We start from the raw sequence: 19,505 nt of genomic DNA, 5'->3' as shown, positions 1-19,505 counted from the left end.
ACACATAATGATTAATTTGATAAATTATTAGTCTTACAAATTAGTTGTGTTATGCTTATTATATTTAGGGTAAATTATATATTTGGTCCATATTCTTTACACTATATTTCAATTTGGTCTCTAAATTTTTAATTGTATCAATTTGGTCTTTAACCTTTCAGCGTAGTTTCAATTTCGTCTCTATCATTATATCTTAAATGAAAATTGTTAACATAGCAATCAGCCAAAATAGAATTTTAGTTTATTTTTACATCAAAGAAAGCTAATTTTTTATTTTGGCCATTAAACACATTATCAACTTTCATCTAAAAGATAACGGATAACATTATGAACTAAATTAACAGGGTATTAAAAGGTTGGGGACCAAATTAACATAATTGAAAGGTTAATGATCAAATTGAAATATGGTATATAGAATAAAGACAAAAAACATAGTCTACCCTTCTATTTATAATTGAGGATATAAGTTAGAATATAAAACATATAAAATTTACAATATATAATTCAAAGTGTCAACACAACTAAAAATGCAATTGATAAAAAAAAATATATAAAGTAAATATCTCAATTGATTCATAAGCATGTGACATGTGTAAGCTGAAGTCACACAATTGGCTACAACAATATTGGCGGCTAGGTTTGACCGACAAGAATATATATATTCAAATCAAGTGATATGAATTTCGATTTCTATTGTATGCTCTTTTGTCTCTGATATCTTTGCTTACAATCATTGTTGTATAGAATTTCTCTACTTTTAGATGTATAGTGCTTTTCGTTTTTCTCTCAATTTCACTCTTTTTAATAGATTCTAACTTTTTGAAGCCAATTTGGACGGTACGTGAATTGTGAACATGCATAGATTGCAAGCTAGGTTGCTCTTTTAGACCAATTAGTATCGTATAAATATGACAAATTCCTCATTTCTCTCATATTATATATGTAATTCTATAATACATCTCCTTATTCTCTCACAATTCTTGAATTCTATAAGATCTCTTTTCGTTATTGACGCTCAATTCTTAAATGTGAATTTCTTTGCTTTTCAGCTTAGACCATCCAATCTTGATGCCTTTTGTGAAAAATGATTATGATTGCCTCTCTCTTTTTTTGTGTGTTTTAAATAGGCTCGTGATTAATTTGGCTAGCTCATCATATGCTTACTTTTTTTGTAATGATTTTTTATTCTTTAATAATCAAAAGAATGTGGGTGATAATAATTCACTAAGCCAGTGTCATCTAATCATTAATTCATACTTTCTCAAAAAAAAAAATAATAATCATTAATTCATGTACATTGATAGAGTGTTAGAGACTTTAGCGTTAACGACAATTCAAAGCTATATTTAATTTTTAATTAACCACTTTAGTCAAACAAAACTTTTCCTCCTTGAAAGTTGGAGGCTTTAAACACTACCCCAAAAGTCAAATCCTTGGAAAATCTTTAAGTGAAACTTAATATGTTTTATTGAAAAAGTAAGTGCACGTCAATTAATTATTAAGGTATGAAGGTTTGGGTGGGAAATTTAATAAATGTTGATTCGTAAAACAATCAAATGGGTGCGGTACGTAGCACTTATGGAATGCCCGATAGCTCGATCGGCCGAGGTGCTTTTTTACAATTCTTATTTTAACTGTCAACACATTACTTTTCAAAATGGAGTTTATTCCTTAATGATCAAAGGATCATAACTATCTTTATTATTATAGTGAAAATAAAAGGCTTAATGTAATGAGCTATTGAGGTTCCACCATGAGTAATAAATTTAAAAAAAAGAGTTTAAAAGACAATTAGCGTGTGCATCACACAAGTAGTCTGCTAGCTAGTCAATAATAAAGAAGAGAATGGACGCCAAAAGTCTTATAGTTCAATTGGCTGACACTTATGTTCATAACATTCAGGGTTTAAATTATTTCGTTGTAACTATCAAATTATTAAAAAGAAGAGCATAGATTGATGTAATTAATATTCTAGGGTCCTTTGTTAACATAATATTGATATCATTAATGTCAAGAATCTTATAACTCAACAATACTGTAGCAATATTGTATGCACTCCCACGGAGAAGAACTTGAGTCAAAGTCCCCTTTTCTTGATTTGTTGTAAACAAAATAATAAATATCAACATTAGCAATGATTAAAGTTTATTCATAAATAAATAACGACAATGATTGAGAGTTGAGACCAATGTTTGATTGAAAGATTTCAAAAGTTCTCTCCTTGAACCCGAGATATTTATAAAAGTAACCGACAAATTTAGTGGGAGACAAAAGTCAAGGAGTACGTCTATCAAATGATTCAAATTATTGTTAAATTTTGCTACAAGTCATGAACCATTGGGGGGAAATTTTTTTATCATCAACGGAAAAACCTTGATTGCGTTTGTTGTTGCGGACTTGTGGGCACTACAAATTCAATCCTTAATTTAACCAAAAGTTAATAAATCCTTAACTTATTCTAAAATTAAAAATAAAAAACTGAAATTGAACTTATAAAATTTGCTCTGCAATGATAACTATTAGTTATCAAATCAAGACATTAACAAATTTTATTTTAATATAACTAATATTCAAATATAAATTTCTTATTCAACAGCAAAAGTCTTTACCAGATAATGATACTTAAAAAATGAAATTTTCCAAGAAATGAGAATTCGTGTATTATGAGAGAAAGGGCAAAGATTCAAGCACCAAAGTGGCGCAGCCCTAATAAGATTCAGAGCCATTATAAAAGTTTATTAATCAAATGAGAAAGTAACATGTGAAGTTCTCTCCCATAAATTAAAAACAAAATAAAATAAAATAAAATAGATGAAAAACATGTGAAGCCCTCACAGTGAGTAATTAGAAGTACATATGAATCTGGAATAAATGCTGACCAATACAGTAAACCATTCACTATAGCACAATCTGATGATCTTGTACACTGAAAAAGAAATAACAAAAGAATATAAAAGCCCAGGTAAATTCATTTCTACTTTGTCCGTACCCATTTCAGGGGTGTCAAGCAAAGCATAAGGGAATGTGCAGAGAGAATCAGGCAGTGTTAGTGTTGGTGTTGGAATCTATGACTCACAAAAGCACATATGTATGGTCTTCACGTTTTGAACCTGCAATTCCACAACTTAACAGGACGCACCTATAGCCTATAAACTGACTGGTCCAAGTGGTCAAGTACTTTTCGTACAAAGAAAATAATTAACCATTTTTACAATTTTCACAACAAATTTCTCAGGAAAATAATTAAAAAGAAAAATAAAATGATTAGTTATTCAGGAAGTGATGCCCAATCTGGATATGGGCATTCATAGGTCCATCCCGGTCCAGAGTACCTAAAACAATGTAGCCACAAACCCTCTTCAAGCCCATCATATCTGCAATGTAAAAAGTATGGTTTATTAGTAAATAAAACATACCCTTTTTTCTTCTTTGGGAGTGGGGGTTAGTAAAAGAAAAAACAAGGCTTATTCAGGTAAGAAATAAGGAATATTCAAAAGGGATTCAGCTCCCAAATGAAAAACCACTCAAACAACCATAGATGGTTAATCTTGCAAGCGTTAATTTTCCTGTTTCTTATACACAAATGTTAAAATGGTACTTTGTCAAGTCTTTCTTTAAAAGTATTAAAATCAAAATGAATACATTACAGGGCAAGTGCAGTCTCAACCGAATAGATCCTCTCTTCAGCAGAGAAACAGAGATCACTTGGCCTCAATTGTAAACATGCTTCAAGTCCCTGGTAAATATATGTTTAGCAGATTCTAACTTTTTAGGTTGTTTAGTTTACACACACCTCGTGTTCGTGAACCTATGACTTCACCCCCTCTACCTTGTACTTCCAAGGGGAGGAAATGCTATAGAGCTCATTGGAAAGAAAATTCCTAACCTAGTTGTCATAGTTAAATCACAAAACTTTGGTCTGATCTATAGTCCATGATAAATGAATCATGGAACGGAGCCACTACGAAAAAGTTCTTGGAGTTACGAAGGAAATTTCGGGCTCGTATTGGTCATGTGTTGAGAACGGGAATTGAACTCTATGAGATCTATTCTCCCATTGTTCCTCAGTAGCTTAGTGGTAGAGCGGTCAGTTGTTAACTGATTGACTGTAGGTTCGAATCCTACTTGAGGAGATTTGATTCATTCTGAATTCTTTAATTCAGAATGAAAGGGTTTGTTTTGACCCCACCCCCCCCCCCCCACTTTTCTCCCCAATTCAACCATGCAATGGTAAATCAATTCTTCAAACAATCAATTGTGCTTGTCTCATAATGTGACCATTACATGTTACACAGAAATGGGATGACACGCTGAAAATCAGAAACAACTTGGTACTGTTTCCATATACCATAATGGATAATCTGAAAAAAGGCTCAACCAAAAGCAAACACATAATCTCACTCAGCAGATACCAAAAAATGGAATATATTCATGACATTTGCTTATTAGTCTACATTTTAACAAATTTCTTATCATAAGAGCAAGCCTCTTACCCTTTTGGGGCCAGATTTGGGCAATTTGTACACATAGGATCAATGCTAAAATCATCTCTAGAGTTCTCTTCACCAGGACAATTATCATGAAAAATGAACTCTGGAGAATGGCCTGAATTAGCAGCAGCTCTATCAGCACTCATTCCTCCAGCAGACCGACCAATTACATGTTCTGAGAGGTAAAGCATGTCATTGGCAATTGGATGACCTGTATACTGCAAATGAACACGGATCTACGCCACAGAGAGATAGAGAGAGTTTAGAATTTAATTCATTCAGCACAGAAATATAACCAGGCCACTCAAACATTAGCTTGTAATGGAAACTTCAGAATACTGAAAATGAAACATGAGACAGCTTTAAAAAATAAATATATACATATATCTACACACACAAGATGTTCACAAAGTCTGCTGAGAATGTAAAATACAAAAGGAAAGAACATAATAGCATACATAATATTGAACCTGACAGCAAAATTAAGAAGGCAAAACAAAAACCAGCAAAAAAAATTTTTTTTTTTTTTTTGTTCATGGAAGCCGCAGAAATCTCTCTTAAAATGCTGCTACAGATTATGTAAAATTCCCTTTTTAGCCTGTCAAAATTTCTTACTTGATGAGTTCGGCCCGTGATTGGTTCACACAAAACAATGCTATGAGTGCCATCTGTACTAATCCGGGTAAATTTAGTAGAAGCAGCCTTCCCCTTCACAGCACCATTAGCATTTTCTACCTGCATAAAGGGAAAAATATTTCAGGATTCAGCATAAGCACTTTATTAATTCTCTTAGTTAAATCAAATGCCTTGATAGACAAATCAGTAAACCAATAAGGGTCCATGGCAAGGAGTTACAGTCAATAATAACAACGCATAAAATTCACTCCCCCACCCCCCCCCCCCCTTCTTTTTCATTTTTTTTCCTTCTACTGTCTCACAGTAACAGCAACTATAGTTCTGCTATTACAGAGGGCTGAACAAAATGACTCACCTCTGCCGTGCTCCTTCCTTCTCGAGCATTATAATCTATGTTAGCATCAACCATTATCTGCAAAGAAAATTAATAATAAGTGTCAAACGGTAAAAAAGAGAGGCAATTACGTATGAAAGAACAACACTTCTAGCATCCATCACTAATATCATTTGATTTTGCAAATGAAAGCTCAGAGAATCATGAACATATAATTGAAGGCCACAAAATACGAATTGATAGGCTCAACTAAACCCTGTTACTCAGAACTAAAGCAACTAAGAAATGAATGCATCTATCTCTGTATTTTGCTTCTTTTTTAATGTCAAGCCACAGATTTTTGCCTCAATAAGAGAGAGGTTGTACATATATGAGTAAATGATTTGCGATACAGAGAGGAATGTCCTCCAACCATATCCCTGCTGAATCTATTTTTCGAGCCTCTAAAGCAAGCGCATGGGCTGCTTGGTTGCACAGCTTAGAACCACTGTGAATATCTACAGAACAAAAATACTTGGCCATCTTCTTGGACTCTTGAATTAAGCATCCATAGCTTTTGAAGGAGCTTTCACACAATTGCAGGGCTGAGAATACAGGTGTTGAGTCTCGTTCAAAAGTTGCCTCCCTCACCCCAATTTCTGGCATGAACACTAGTGCCCATTGTATTGCTAGCGCTACTGCTTCATCATTCAAGTGCCCCATCTGTAACCTTTCTCGCAGCGCCCCTATGCACCCTCCATTTGAATCCTGTATCAGCACTCCAATTCCTGTGCATTGTTAATCTTTCATTTGAACAGCAACCATGTTAACTTTAAACCAGTTCAAAGGCAGGGGGATCTGATTTTATGGCATCCGCTATATAAGATACAATTCATCTGATTGGGTTTGATAGTATGTGTTTCATAATCAGTTGACATTTTGTGGGCAAGATGTTGTGCTCCACTCTCCAAGGGAAGAGCTTTAACTTCCTGGGGACTTTGATGGACCAGATTTGGGTGCATAAGGGTTTCATTCACCTCGGGTCTGAACTCTCTATTGTTTGGGTCTTTCATTTTTCCTCCAAGAACATGATGTAGGCTCTCTCACTGTGCATCTACTGCTCGCAATGGCTCTCCATATTTGCATACCTCATAGACGGCCCCCTACTTAGAGGAATAGATTCTATCATGGCCTTGTGGGGAACAAAAATATCATCAATTACCTTCTGCTTCCATATGTGCAACTCTATGTCTATCAGGTCACAAGCCATTGCATATGGCCGTATTATATGTTGTGGTGAAGTTACTTTGTGCATAGCTGTCACAGGTATCCACTTGTCATGCCAAATTTTCACCCCCACTTGCCATCTTAACCCAACTTCAAGGACCTGTGTGGCTTCCATAATCTCCGCCATGAATATGGTGTCTAGGTTTATTTTTGTCTCCATAAAACAAAAACAAAACAAAACAAAAAAAACACGAAGAGAAGTGTCTGGCCTTCATCACTTGATGTGGTAATGGGTGAGTGTCTATGATTAAGAACCATCCATGTTTGGCTAGTAGAGCTAGGTTGAAAGTCTTTGAAATTCCTAAAGCCAGTGCCACCTCCATTTTTGGTTTGCATATCTTGTCCCAGCTTATCCAATGAAATTTGCTCCCTTAGACCCTGTTGGCCCGGCCAAAAGCTTCTCTCCATGGTTGTTAGACCAGAGCCAAACTATCTGATTGCTTCAAAGCTCATTGCGTACACAGGGATAGCTTGAGCCAATACTTTGATTAGGATCTCACATCTAGCCCAGGACAAAAATTTCTCCTTCCACCCAAACTTCTTCCACAACCTCTCTTTTATTTCACAAAATGCCTGTTTTTTCTTCCGTCCCACCAATGATGGCAAGCCCAAGTATTTCTAGTATTTTTATTGACGAAGACCTTAATGTGTTTGATGATGGAGCCTCACAGTGTCTTTTAGGAGTACTATGGCTGAAGAACAATGTGGATTTGTCCGAGTTGAGTTTCTAGTCCAATGCCTCTTCATAGACCTTAAGCACTAGCATAATGGGATTGGCATCCCTCCATTGAGACCCAACATAAAAGAACAAGGTCATTTGCAAAAAGAATATGGGTTAATTTAGGGCCTCCTCTACTAATTGCAACCCTCGTGATCATTCTATCTGCCTCAACCTGTCCAAGCATGGCCATGAGGCCTTCAACACATAACTAAAAAGGCATGGAGACAGTGGGTCTCTCTACCTCAGCCCCATTGACGGAAAAATATACCCCTTTAGTTCCCCATTTAGTAGTAGTAGTACAACATAAGTTACAGAGGTGATACAAGCCATTAGGCAAGGCACCAGGATGGTGTCCACACATCAACATGGTGACTAGAGGAAAATTTCATGTCCAACTCGCTTTCATTCTTCCACACCATTGCTAAATCTCCTCCCTTTTCAATATGATCCATCGCTAAAGCATTCTGATAGTCCAATCTACATCGTACCTTATATATGCTTCTAGAGTCGAGTCTCGTTTCCACAAGGAACAAAACAATGGGGTTTTCACGCTTCACTATCATGCGAAGCTCATAAACTAAGCATGGGTCCAATTCCATCTCTGATGCCCTGTATGACAATGCCGCATCAAATGGTATTATGCCTTTTGCTGCCTCTCTTTTCTTTTTCATAAGCCCATTTGAAACCCTAAGCCAAACTAATATTCTTCATCAGTACGGGTTGCTCACTTGCTCTGTTAGCTTCCTCTCTACACAATCTCTTTCTTGGTGGCTTAAACAGCTACAACAGTAACAAAGCAATGGCAATCGCTCAATCTAGAAATAAACCCAAATAGGTGCACCTGCCCCAAGTCTAATTTCTTGCCCGTAAAAAAGGTAAATCCATGCTCACTCTTATGCATAGAAAACTTCCTCGCTCCACTCCATCTAGAGGATGATGATGTCAATGACTTCACCCAATGTCCTCCCAATCTGCTGACCTACATTCCTACTCATCCCTGTTATTGGCAAATTAGAAATCTTGACCCAAAGAGGGATGATGTCAAACTATAATGTTGAGGGTTGGGAGAGCCCATCATACTCCTTTAATAGCACTAGGTGTCTGTCAACCGTCCATGGGCTTCATAGCCAAACCTTCTCCATATCTGCCTTCTTGTTAAAGATGAAAAGGGTCAAGTAATCTCCTATATCTTGACTGTATAAAGCACCCATTGGTCTCCAAAGGGTTCTCAATGTCACTTTCACAGCTTCACCATCAAAACTTTTCTACATGACAGCCACATAACCATGCTGAACTTACTCTCTTTTTTTTTTTCATGGCTTGCAAACTCCCTTCCTCAACTACCACTTCCTCTTTTCCCGTCGCCAACATCTACAGTGTTTTCCACTTCACAACCAGGATATCCTCCATCCCAGTGTGCTATTCTCTCTACCGTATCCTGCACCCAATACCTTGCATAAAATAAGATTGGGTACCTTCTACTGGTGGCTAGGAGGTTTCAGAGAAGCCCTAGACAAGAGGACCCCTACTTTTTTGGTACTTGGTGAAGGGCTTACTAGATCTATCACTGTAATTAAGCAGCAACTAATTGTGTTCAACTTTTCCTGGTTCTTTGGATAAGGTAATGTCTAACCTATGCTTCAAGATTTTAACGATTTCAGCGATATAAATTAAATATCAAGTTGACCAATATTAAGTGGAACACACTCAGAATACAGTTGAATTTTACAAAATGTACATAGAACTGTAGCATGCATTATATGCCTCAAAAAATTCAATATCATTACCACACCTACTCAAATATTTTTGAAATCATAGAACATTTTTTAAAATAAAGAACCAGAAAGTCTGCAACGAGCAACATGAAAAGAAGGGATCCAGCACAATAACTGCAGATGATTGTGAGCAACACAGGCACACAAAAGCAAAGAAGAGAGAGAATTGCATCATCCCCCTGGAAAGAGAAAGTGGACTGCAGTACAGTAATCTGCTTGTACGCTGTTCAGATTTTATAAAAGACCAAATCATCTATTCCTGCATTTAAGTAGGTGGTCTAGGGAGAATACTCTCCACATCCTCAGGCCTAAATAAATACACATTAATAGGATGACTTGAAAAGGAAACTGTTCATAGAAATCAAATTTTCAAAAACGATATTAGAAAAAATTGGAAGAAAATGCCCAGATTGATCTTTAATTTTCAGCAGTTCAATTCATCACACAGGGCATACCCAAAAAAAAAAAAAAAAAGTTTCCTTAATATTCAAGTATTCACATTCATCCTATTTCTCTCTATCTTAAACGTTCTCTTTCTATAATTATATGCAACATACCTATTCTAAGGTGTATCTAGAATTTTCCCAATCTATAGGTATTTGGTGAGAAAATTCAAATTATTTTCCTTGGTAACCTTCTCTTTTTGTATCTGTGTAAATTTCCTTCTGTATTAGAGTATAATATCTCATGCAATTACCTCTGTCATCTTAAACAAAAGCATACCTCATTTTTTCAACAACAAAAAAAAGACCATACCTCATCCTCTGGAAATACCCCGATGACCTTTGCAATATATTGTTTCTGCACCAACCCAGCTTCAATCTGCCATAATTACAATTTACTTAAATACATTAATAATACAAGTCCACATTTGAGAACAAAAACTGTTACAGAGAAGCACATAGATTCTGCTTCTATGCAACTCTTCCATTTTCATCATTAATAACAGTGACCAAATAGAGATCTTTAGTCTTAGAAAGAAGACATTGTCATAAAATAACATTATGAAATAGTTTGTTCAAGGAGTTGGCAACTTGTTGGCATGTTACTAGTTCTATTTGCTAGGAAGTCCTAAATAGTGCGTACTAGCCGAGCATTAAAAATTCAAGATTGTTCATTTAATTTTATTTCTAACACAGAACAAGCTCAAGCTTGTCAGAAAACTATATTACATGTTTGAGCTTGGTTCATTTTCTTGTCGAACAAGTTCGAACCAAACTCAAGCTTGTTCACGAGATACGCGATTAACTTATTCTTTCCCATATATAGTAAAAAGCATGGGTGGAACCACCCATGCTTTTATGTATTAGATTAAAAGCATGGGTGGTTCCACTTTTTTATTCATTGAATCCAAAACTTTTGAGTTTTCCATTGTGGAGGGGGGTTCTTTTTTCTCTTTACGTATCTTTGAGAGAGGACACTCTTCAATGCGCTCTGTTTTTCTGGGGAAGGAGAGTGCACATCGATTCATGATCCATTTGGAGGATTTATATTCTAAGAAAGCACCTGATCAATATGCTAGAACATTTAGAGAAGGTAACTTGGTGTACATCCTGCAACTGGGGTCAAATGCACATGGTAAGTTTTTAATGGTATCAGAACTTCTCCATGGTCGTCGGAAGGGTACGATAGTGATACCAGAAGGAAGATTGGGAAGTGGCTGGCACTATTTCTGCATTAATCTGAGGAAGATATTGAGACCAGCATCTCTTTTCAGTCAGGGTTCTTCCCAGAGAACTCAGGGTGTTACAGAGGTGGAGGCGCCGGTGGAGGGTGACAGCTCGCTTATCCAAGGCGGTGAGAAAAACATAGGGAAACCAAACACAGATGTTTCATCTTCCTATGCATCGGTGGTGGTGGGGCATCGGAATAATACCACCGACAGAGGGGTGGAAGGGAAGATGAAATCTGCGTTGGGAGGGGCGAAGATTTGGTCAGAAAGCAGTCGCAATCCCAGCAAGAAAAGTGTACCAGGACAGAGGGAGCAGGTTGGAAAGAAGATGGTGTCAGATTCAAGATGTGCTTACCGTGATTCCTGTAAGGCTAGTACTCTCGGTCAGAGGGAGCTTCTAGGGGCGAAGGTTTTGTCAACGGTAAAGGAAATTGAAAGTGATGGGATGAAACCTGAGCAAGCGCTGGATCTCTTTATGCGATTGGAACGTGGGTTAGATGGGAGTTGGGCTATTGTGTGGTCTGAGGTAAATGAAGTGGGCCCAAACTCCCTTAAACCCTCAAAGCCCATTAAGCTTATTCCCTCCAGCCCCTTTGTTCCAGCCAAGCCCAATAGAGTGTGGAGGCCACGTCAAAATCCAAAAACGTTGAACCCAGCCCACCGCCAAAGCTCCAATCCAGTTCCAGTAGCCCATGATTTGGGATTCAGACTTAAGATGCCGATGGAGGATCTGGTTCCGATAGTGGGTCAAGTGGGCTCGTGTTCAAGGGAGGAAGAGGCGAGGCCGGCGAAGGCTCGCGATGAAGACCCAGGGACCGGAATAGTGGGCGAGGCCCCTAGCGGCGCCGATAAAGCTATTATCGGCGCCGGCGAGGAGCCGTCTGGGCTTTCGAGCCCAGATACCGGTTCGCATCATCGGCTCGGGCTTTTGGAGCTGGGTATCACCGGCGGCTTGGTGGTTGGCTCGGAGTTGGTAAGGAATGGACCGGTGAGTAATGGTATGACTCCTACTGAAGACTTGGGTAAAATGTTGGAGGATCAGCTTAGGGAAGGGGAAACAAACGTGGAAGAGGTGGATTCCGTTGGGGATTTTCAGGCAGAATCTGGGCTCACTATTCTTCCTAGGGAGTCCAGTGGGGGGGTGGTCAGTGGCTGTGGCAGTGGAGAGAACGATAATTGTGTGCTGGACTGTGAACCTCTGTCTCTTTGGGTTCCTTTTGATCCTAACGTGGATACTTTGACTCAGGATTTTGTAGAGGGAGTACAGAGGAATGTATCTAGTCCACACTCAGATTGGGTATCCAAGCTGATGAAAAAATTCTGTAAATTGGTGGGGTTTCCTATTGTGAGACATGAAGCTCAATGTTTGGCCCTTTTTAGCATACTAGAACAGGACTGTCTCAAGGTGAATGACGAAGAGGTGGTTAAGAGACCTGCTAAATCAGGGACACGAGGCCTTAGGGAGCTTAAGGGGCTGATTTCATATGTCAATTACGAGGGTGCCATTGCTAGGAGTAAGAGCAGAGACTCTTTGACTGACTTTGGGGGTGCTAGTAGTTTTAAATGACGCTACGGCTTGCTTTCTTGGAATGTAAGGGGGCTTAATAATCCAGGAAGAGAGGTGTGTAAGAACCTTCTAAAAGAGTGGAAGTGCGATTTAGTGTGTATTCAAGAAACGAAAGTTTCGTCTATTGATGGGGTCTTTGTTCGGAGTTTATGGGGTAGTCCGTTCAACGATTGGGCTGTTTTGGATGCGGTGCGGTCTTCGGGTGGGGTCTTGCGATTTGGGATAAGAGAGTTTATGAGAAGTTGGATATTATTGTGGGTCAATTCTCTATTAGTGTTTTATTGAGAGGAGTGGGGGATGATTTTGTGTGGGCTTGTTCGAGTGTGTATGGCCCTAATGACAATGGGCGGCGGCCTAATTTGTGGGGGGAGTTGTCTCGGGTGCGCGCCGGGTGGCTGTGGCGTGGTGTGTACGGTAGGTGATTTTAATATTATCAGGATACCCAAAGTGAGAGACTTGGATGTGAGACTTTCAGCCCTGCTATGTTCGCATTCTCAGATTTCATAGAGAATAATTCCTTAGTTGATTTACCTTTAGAGGAGGCTTCTTTCACTTGGTTTCGAGATCCCGGTCTTCCCTCTATGTCAAGAATCGACAGGGCCTTGGTCTCTCTTGATTGGGAGGAGCACTTCGAGAATGTATCCCAACGGGTGCTTCCCCGTGTTCTTTCTGATCACTGCCCTATTCTGCTGGAAGCTAGTGTTGTTCGGCGTGGTCGAAGTGCTTTTAAATTTGAGAACATGTGGTTAAAGGATGAGGGCTTTGTTGATAGAGTTAAGCAGTGGTGGGATAGCTACAGTTTTGAGGGCTCTCCAAGTTTCATCTTGGCTCAAAAGTTGAAGGCTCTAAAAGCAGACTTAAAAAAGTGGAATAGGGAGGAGTTTGGGGATTTGGCTTTTAGAAAGAAGAACATGTTGACTGAGCTGATGGGGTTAGATTTGAGAGAGGAGCTAGTGGGTCTTTCAAGCAAGGATCAGACTCGGCGACTCCAACTCAAAGGAGACATAGAGCACTTGGCTACTCTTGAGGAGACTTCCTGGAGGCAAAAGTCGAGAGCCTTATTCGTGAAAGAGGGAGATAATAATACTCGGTTTTTTCATAGATTAGCAAACTCCCATAGAAATGCTAATCAAATTAAAAGGATGGAGGTGAACGGTATCCTTTTTGAGGAGGAGCATGATGTTCGCTCTCAAATTGTCCTCTTTTACCAAGAGTTGTATATAAGAGCGAGGTGGGGCGTCCTTCTATGGATGGGTTAGAGTTTGCCCGTATTGAAGAGGAGGATCGGGTGTCCTTAGAGAAGGAGTTTACAAAGGAGGAAGTCTTCCAAGTTCTAAAGGAGATGGAGGGGATAAAGCCCACTGAGTGCGATGGTTTCACCATGGCCTTTTTGATTTGTTGGAGTGTCGTGGAAAGGGATGTAATGGATTTTTTTGAAGATTTCCATCGGCACTCTACGTTTGAGCGGTCTTTGAATGCTTCGTTCCTCGCTTTAATCCCTAAGAAGTGTAGAGCCGTTAGCATTACGATTTCCGCCCCGTTAGTTTGGTGGGTAGTGTTTATAAAATTTGTCTAAGGTGTTGGCGAATAGGATGAGGAGGGTTTTGGATAATCTCATCTCTGAGACTCGAAATTCGTTTGTTGGCGGAAGGCGATTCTAGATTCGGTGCTTATTGCTAATGAATGTTTGGATAGCGAGGTTGAAGAGCGAGTGGGGAGTGGTTTGCAAGTTTGGATATTGAGAAAGCTTATGATCACGTGATTTGGGAAGCCCTGTTTTATTTGTTGGGCCGGATGGGTTTTGGGGAGAAATGGAGGAGGTGGATTAAAGCTTGCGTTACGTACGATTCGTTTCTCTATCCTTGTTAACGGTTCCCCGAGGGTTTTTTGGTAGCTCTCGTGGGTTGAGACAAGGGGATCCGCTTGTCTCCGTTATTATTTCTTGTGATAATGGAGGATTTAAGTAGGCTTTTGAAGAAGACGAGGAGTGTAACCTTATTCGGGGTTTCCGGGTGGGAGTTTGTGAACTCGTTTGGGGTGAGTATTTCTCATACGGTTATTTGCGGACGACACCATTTTATTTTGTGAGGCCTGCAGGGAGCGGCTACTGTCAATTAAGGCTGGTATTGTCTTGTTTTCGGGCGTTTACGGGTTTGAAGGTCAATGTGGGGAAAAGCGGGGTGCCCCCGTGGGGGAGGAGAATAATATTGATGCTTTGGATAATCTGCTTCAATGTAGATTAGGCAAATTGCCTATGAAGTATTTGGGGATGCCGTTGGGTTCTTCTTTTAAGTCCCCCTTGATGCGGAATCCTATTTTGGAAAAGATGGAGAAGAGGCTCTGCGGGTGGAAGCGTCTCTTGTTATCTAAGGGTGGGAGGCTCATGTTAATTAAGAGTACTCTCTCATGTCTCCCGACTTACTTTCTATCTCTCTTTACTATTCCTAAAGCAGTGGCGGCTAGATTGGAAAATATTCAGAGGAAGTTTCTTTGGGGGTCTTCGGAGGGGGGTTTCAAATATCCTTTGGTGGCATGGGATAAGGTGTGTCTTCCCGTCGAGATGGGTGGATTGGGGTTAAGAAAGGTGGTGTCGTTTAATCAGGCTTTATTAGGGAAGTGGTTGTGGAGATATGGCCTCGAAGATACCCACCTGTGGCGTCGTGTTATTTCTTCAAAATATGGCGAGGGTCAAGGGGGGTGGAGGTCTAGGGCTTGCAGGAGGTCCCATGGGTGCGGCCTTTGGAGAAGCATTAACGAAGGTTGGGAGAACTTTTCTAAGCATCTTTCATTTGTAGTGGGGGAAGGTTCTCGTATCCGATTTTGGCTTGATAGGTGGATTGGTGATGCTACTCTAAAAGTTCTCTATCCTGAGCTTTATGAGTACTCAGCGGTCAAGGATGCCTGTATCTCAGAGGTTTTGTGGATTCCAGAAGGAGGTACTGTTAGAGTGTGGAACTTAACGTTTTATAGAGCTTTTGAGGATTGGGAGTTGGCGGCTTCGTATTCTCTTCTCCGGCTTATCCAAGCTCGTATTCCTCGGGGTAGTAGGAGAGATACCCTTTGCGGAGGCTTAAAGGGGATGGTATGTTTGATGCTCGGTCTTATTACCTCGCGATCCGGGGTATTTTGAATTCTTGGCTTCCTTGGAAGGGGGTTTGGAAACCTAAGATCCCTAAGCGGGTGGCGTTCTTTCTATGGTCTGCTTTGCTCGTGGCCGGATTCTCACCTTGGATAACCTCGTACTTAAGGGTCGGACTTTGGTTAATAGGTGTTGTTTGTGTTGCATGGATGGGGAGTCGGTTAACCACCTTCTCACCGCATTGTCACTGTTACAAACGCTCTATGGTATTGTATGCTTCGGGCCTTTGGGATTCCTTGGGTTATGCCAGGATCGGTGGCGGATTTGATCTGTTGTTGGTATCAGTGGCATGGAAAGGATAAGTCGGACATATGGAACTTGGTTCCAGGGTGCTTAATGTGGATTGTGTGGTTGGAGCGGAATCGTCGTTCCTTTGAGGACAAAGAGAAGACCTTGATTGAGCTAAATCTTTTATGCCAGCGTAGTCTCTTAGAGTGGTCTCGTTGTTGGGGGTTTACTAATTGTTCTTCTCTTTCTGTGTTTATGTCCTCTCTTAGCTTATCCCTCTAGTAGCTTTTCTCTTGTTGTTCATCATCATGAACTTCTTGTATGACTTACTTTCTTTCATTTATAAAAGTTTTCTGATTACTTATCAAAAAAAAATATATAGTAAAAAACATAAAAATGTTTTACATCTTCACAACTCTATGCCAATATTAATCACTAAACTATGGTTGAAATTATACTATTTGAGTTAATTATATCAAATGATTTTGTCTATGAACTTGTAAAAATTACATTCACCAACCTTGTATTGTTAAAATTATATTTAATTTTTACTACAAAAATGGACTATTTATCAACAAATAAAAATTTGATTTCGTTTATGAACTTATTTATAAACTTACATAAACCAATCTCAAGTCTATATAAGTATATTTTTATACATGTCTACTTATAAGCATATAATATTTTATATACTTAAATTGAGTCTCATGCTCACAAGCTTGTTCACAGACGCAATATTATGCTTGACCTTGGCTTGTGATATAACCAAGCCTAAAGTTGGGCTCAAGTTTGGCTTGTTTGTTAAATAAATGAACATAAACATGCTTCTTCTCAAGTCGAGTCCGAGTCGTTCATAAACAACTAGTTCATTACAGCCCTAATCCTGAGTGAGTAAACTTTATATGATGAACCTACTGAACATTCTAATTTTCATAGAAAATACTAGTGAAAGGATAAAGAACTTTGATCTCGGAAAGAAAAGATTTAGTATTATGAAATGACATTCTGCTATACTCTGTTTGAAGAGTGCACAACAATTGATAATGTTATTTAATTTATCTGGCAGCCCTTACCTTTATTGTGTTCAAGAAATCATCCTTTTTCTTCTAGTTATTACATTCAACAACTGAAATTGACCATAAATGTAAATCAACTATATAGCAATGACCTATGCATTCTAACAACCAGGCCTAAATTGTTCATATTAAAAATATGATGATGAAAGATTTCCCGGATCAGTATGCCAAAGAGAGCATGCAATAAGAAGATTCACATTGGTGGTGTATGAGTACTTGATGGAAACTTCTTTTCTTTCGATGGTTAACAAAGAAACTTGTTTTAAAACAAAAACAAAAACAAAAAAGCTCAAATGATAGAGATTCCCTAAACAATAATAAATATTGGTATCAATCAAGATCAGATAATATGGTTCTAGCTCACATTTTCAGATAAAGATGTTCAGTTTCTTGCTCACTAGAAGTTTCATAAAACCAAAATGGCAGTATGAGGCTTACCTGTTGCCTAAAGAAGTCAGCCTTTGAAGCATTTCTGGCCAAAATAAGGAGTCCTGAGACAAGACGATCTAGCCGATGAATTGCTAACACACTTGCATCAAGGAAACACAAAATTGGACAATAAAAGAGCAGCCAAACAATTCCAATAGAATAATAACACTTGAATTCACTTCAAAATCAGAAACCTGATTAGACTTTAGAACAAATTTTTCATTTCAAATCCAACATTCATTTCCAATATCATTATCTTTAGGATACGAAATAGAGGTGCCAATCCATACTCTGCTTGAAGGATGCCAACAATGGTGTTTTTACGATATTGACCACAGGGATGCACCTACATAGCAGTAAAATCTCAAATATTAAACACCATAAAGTTAAATACATGAGTTCAAGTCAGTGTGGGAATTGACAAACTACCCTCAAGTAGCATGTCCCAGACCTTTCATCAAACTAAAGTACTTGACTCAAATGATAATAAAGCTTTATACTCCTAGCGATCACCTTAATCTAGATTAATAGTAAATACAAAAAGATCCATATATCTTAACAAAAAGGCCAAATTGTTCTAACTATCAAATCAACCAACAGACACGATAACAAACACCCATCAAGAATCACAGCTGACTTACCGGAACAGAAGCTGGCTTGCAAACCGTCAGCACATCCAGTTCGTTCTGAAGAACAGAAACATCATAAGCCATCACCGGCGGTTCATGCCTAAAAATCTTCGTGACATCAATTACAACCTCAACTTACTCAAAATACAATTTTTCAACACATTATGAGGCATAACAACAAACCTGTGTAAAAAATGGCTAATCTTTTGCGACTGCTTAACTATATACGAAACGGGCACTATCTCTCCATCAACTTGTATCCTTCCACATTTAACAGCACTAACCTACAAACCATAAAAACCCCAAACATATCACTGCAACATTTCATCAACTACTACCTCATATGCATTTTACTAAACTTTTTTTTTTTTTTTGACACAATTAAATTGTAAAAACATACATAGTAATCATATGATTCATAACAACCTCAAACATGTCATTGTGACATTTCATCAAACACCTTATATGCATTTTACTAAACTTAAAATTTTTTTCCTTTAAAAAAATCATACATAGTAATCATATGGTCGGCCTTTGAATTCCTCGGCGAACAAATCGACAATGGTTTTGCCTGCCCAACGATTCTTAACCTAAACAAAAAAAACACAACAACAAAAGTAATTAAGAGGCTGAAACTCAAGGTTTATGAAACATAATTAAACATTAAAATAGTTGGATTAATTTACTAACGTGAGAGATGAACTCGAAGTAGTACGGTCTGACGTGGCGCCTCCCTGCAAATTATTTATAATAAATTGAATTGAAAAGTGTTTGATTTGATTTTGATTTTTGTTTAGTTTAGTTTGAGATTCGATTTTTATTATTTGTGTTTTGATATTATTTTGGCTTGGGAATGGGTGGGGGTGTTTTTTTGAATTTTGGGTTGTTACCGTTGCGTAAGATGTAATCTTGTGACTCTGGTGGATTGGCTGGAGTTTGCCAAATGATCTCCATGCTATTGCTATTGCTATTGCTATTGCCCGCCTCTTCTTCCCGCTTCCTCTTGTTCATTTTCTGTTTCTACCGTCGGGTTTTTAAAGCTATTTATAGATACTCAAAATTTGAACAAATGCGCTCATGCTCAGTGCGGGGCGTGGGTGTAACCGTCGAGTTTAAGTTTTTAGAATGGAGCTTTATAAGTATATATTTTTATTAGATTAAAGTAGAAATTTAGTTTTAATTAGTAAAAATTTTTATAGTTGAAAATTTAATTATTAGATTGCATATTGTCATTAGTCAACTAGTCCGATTGGTGTCTTGGTTGTTATTAATGAGCAAAAAGGTAATTTTAGTTATATCTTTAAATTAGAATAAAAACAATATCAACTTATCATATTTGATTTGTTGTGAAAGTGTTAGGCTAATTTTTCAGGATTTGGCTTATCTCCATTTTTTTTTAGAGTTTTAACCTGTGGTGTCCGCTCCTGATGATACTTTTTATTATCATACTAAGACACTAATTGGTTTTTGGTGTAGGCGGGAATTGAATTTTAGATTTCTTATTCAACCATTAGAAACTTTACTAGTTAAGCTAACTGGAATC

General features: G+C 38.3%; 1 protein-coding gene and 1 non-coding gene across 2 annotated transcripts; one reads left to right on the top strand and one right to left on the bottom strand.

The window, feature by feature from the left end:
* Window positions 1–2,873: 2,873 nt before the first annotated feature.
* Window positions 2,874–19,066, bottom strand: LOC142630718 (RNA pseudouridine synthase 7). Its single transcript, XM_075804751.1, has 12 exons — window positions 18,853–19,066; window positions 18,653–18,696; window positions 18,475–18,552; window positions 18,146–18,246; window positions 17,975–18,062; window positions 17,601–17,679; window positions 17,343–17,425; window positions 9,979–10,044; window positions 5,482–5,538; window positions 5,106–5,225; window positions 4,494–4,726; window positions 2,874–3,374 (listed from the first exon to the last, which is right to left on the bottom strand). Exons 1-12 carry the CDS (start codon window positions 18,971–18,973, stop codon window positions 3,269–3,271), a joined length of 1,176 nt encoding a protein of 391 aa, XP_075660866.1. The 5' UTR covers window positions 18,974–19,066; the 3' UTR covers window positions 2,874–3,268.
* Window positions 4,062–4,133, top strand: TRNAN-GUU (transfer RNA asparagine (anticodon GUU)). The gene has a single exon. It is a non-coding gene; the product is annotated as a tRNA-Asn (tRNA).
* Window positions 19,067–19,505: the final 439 nt, after the last annotated feature.

The sequence above is a fragment of the Castanea sativa genome, chromosome 4 (genome assembly GCF_040712315.1).
Source record: "Castanea sativa cultivar Marrone di Chiusa Pesio chromosome 4, ASM4071231v1".
In the NCBI taxonomy this organism is placed as follows: Eukaryota; Viridiplantae; Streptophyta; class Magnoliopsida; order Fagales; family Fagaceae; genus Castanea; species Castanea sativa.
The sequence above is the reverse complement of the archived record's forward strand: the minus strand, read 5'-3'. Positions and strand labels throughout refer to the sequence as shown.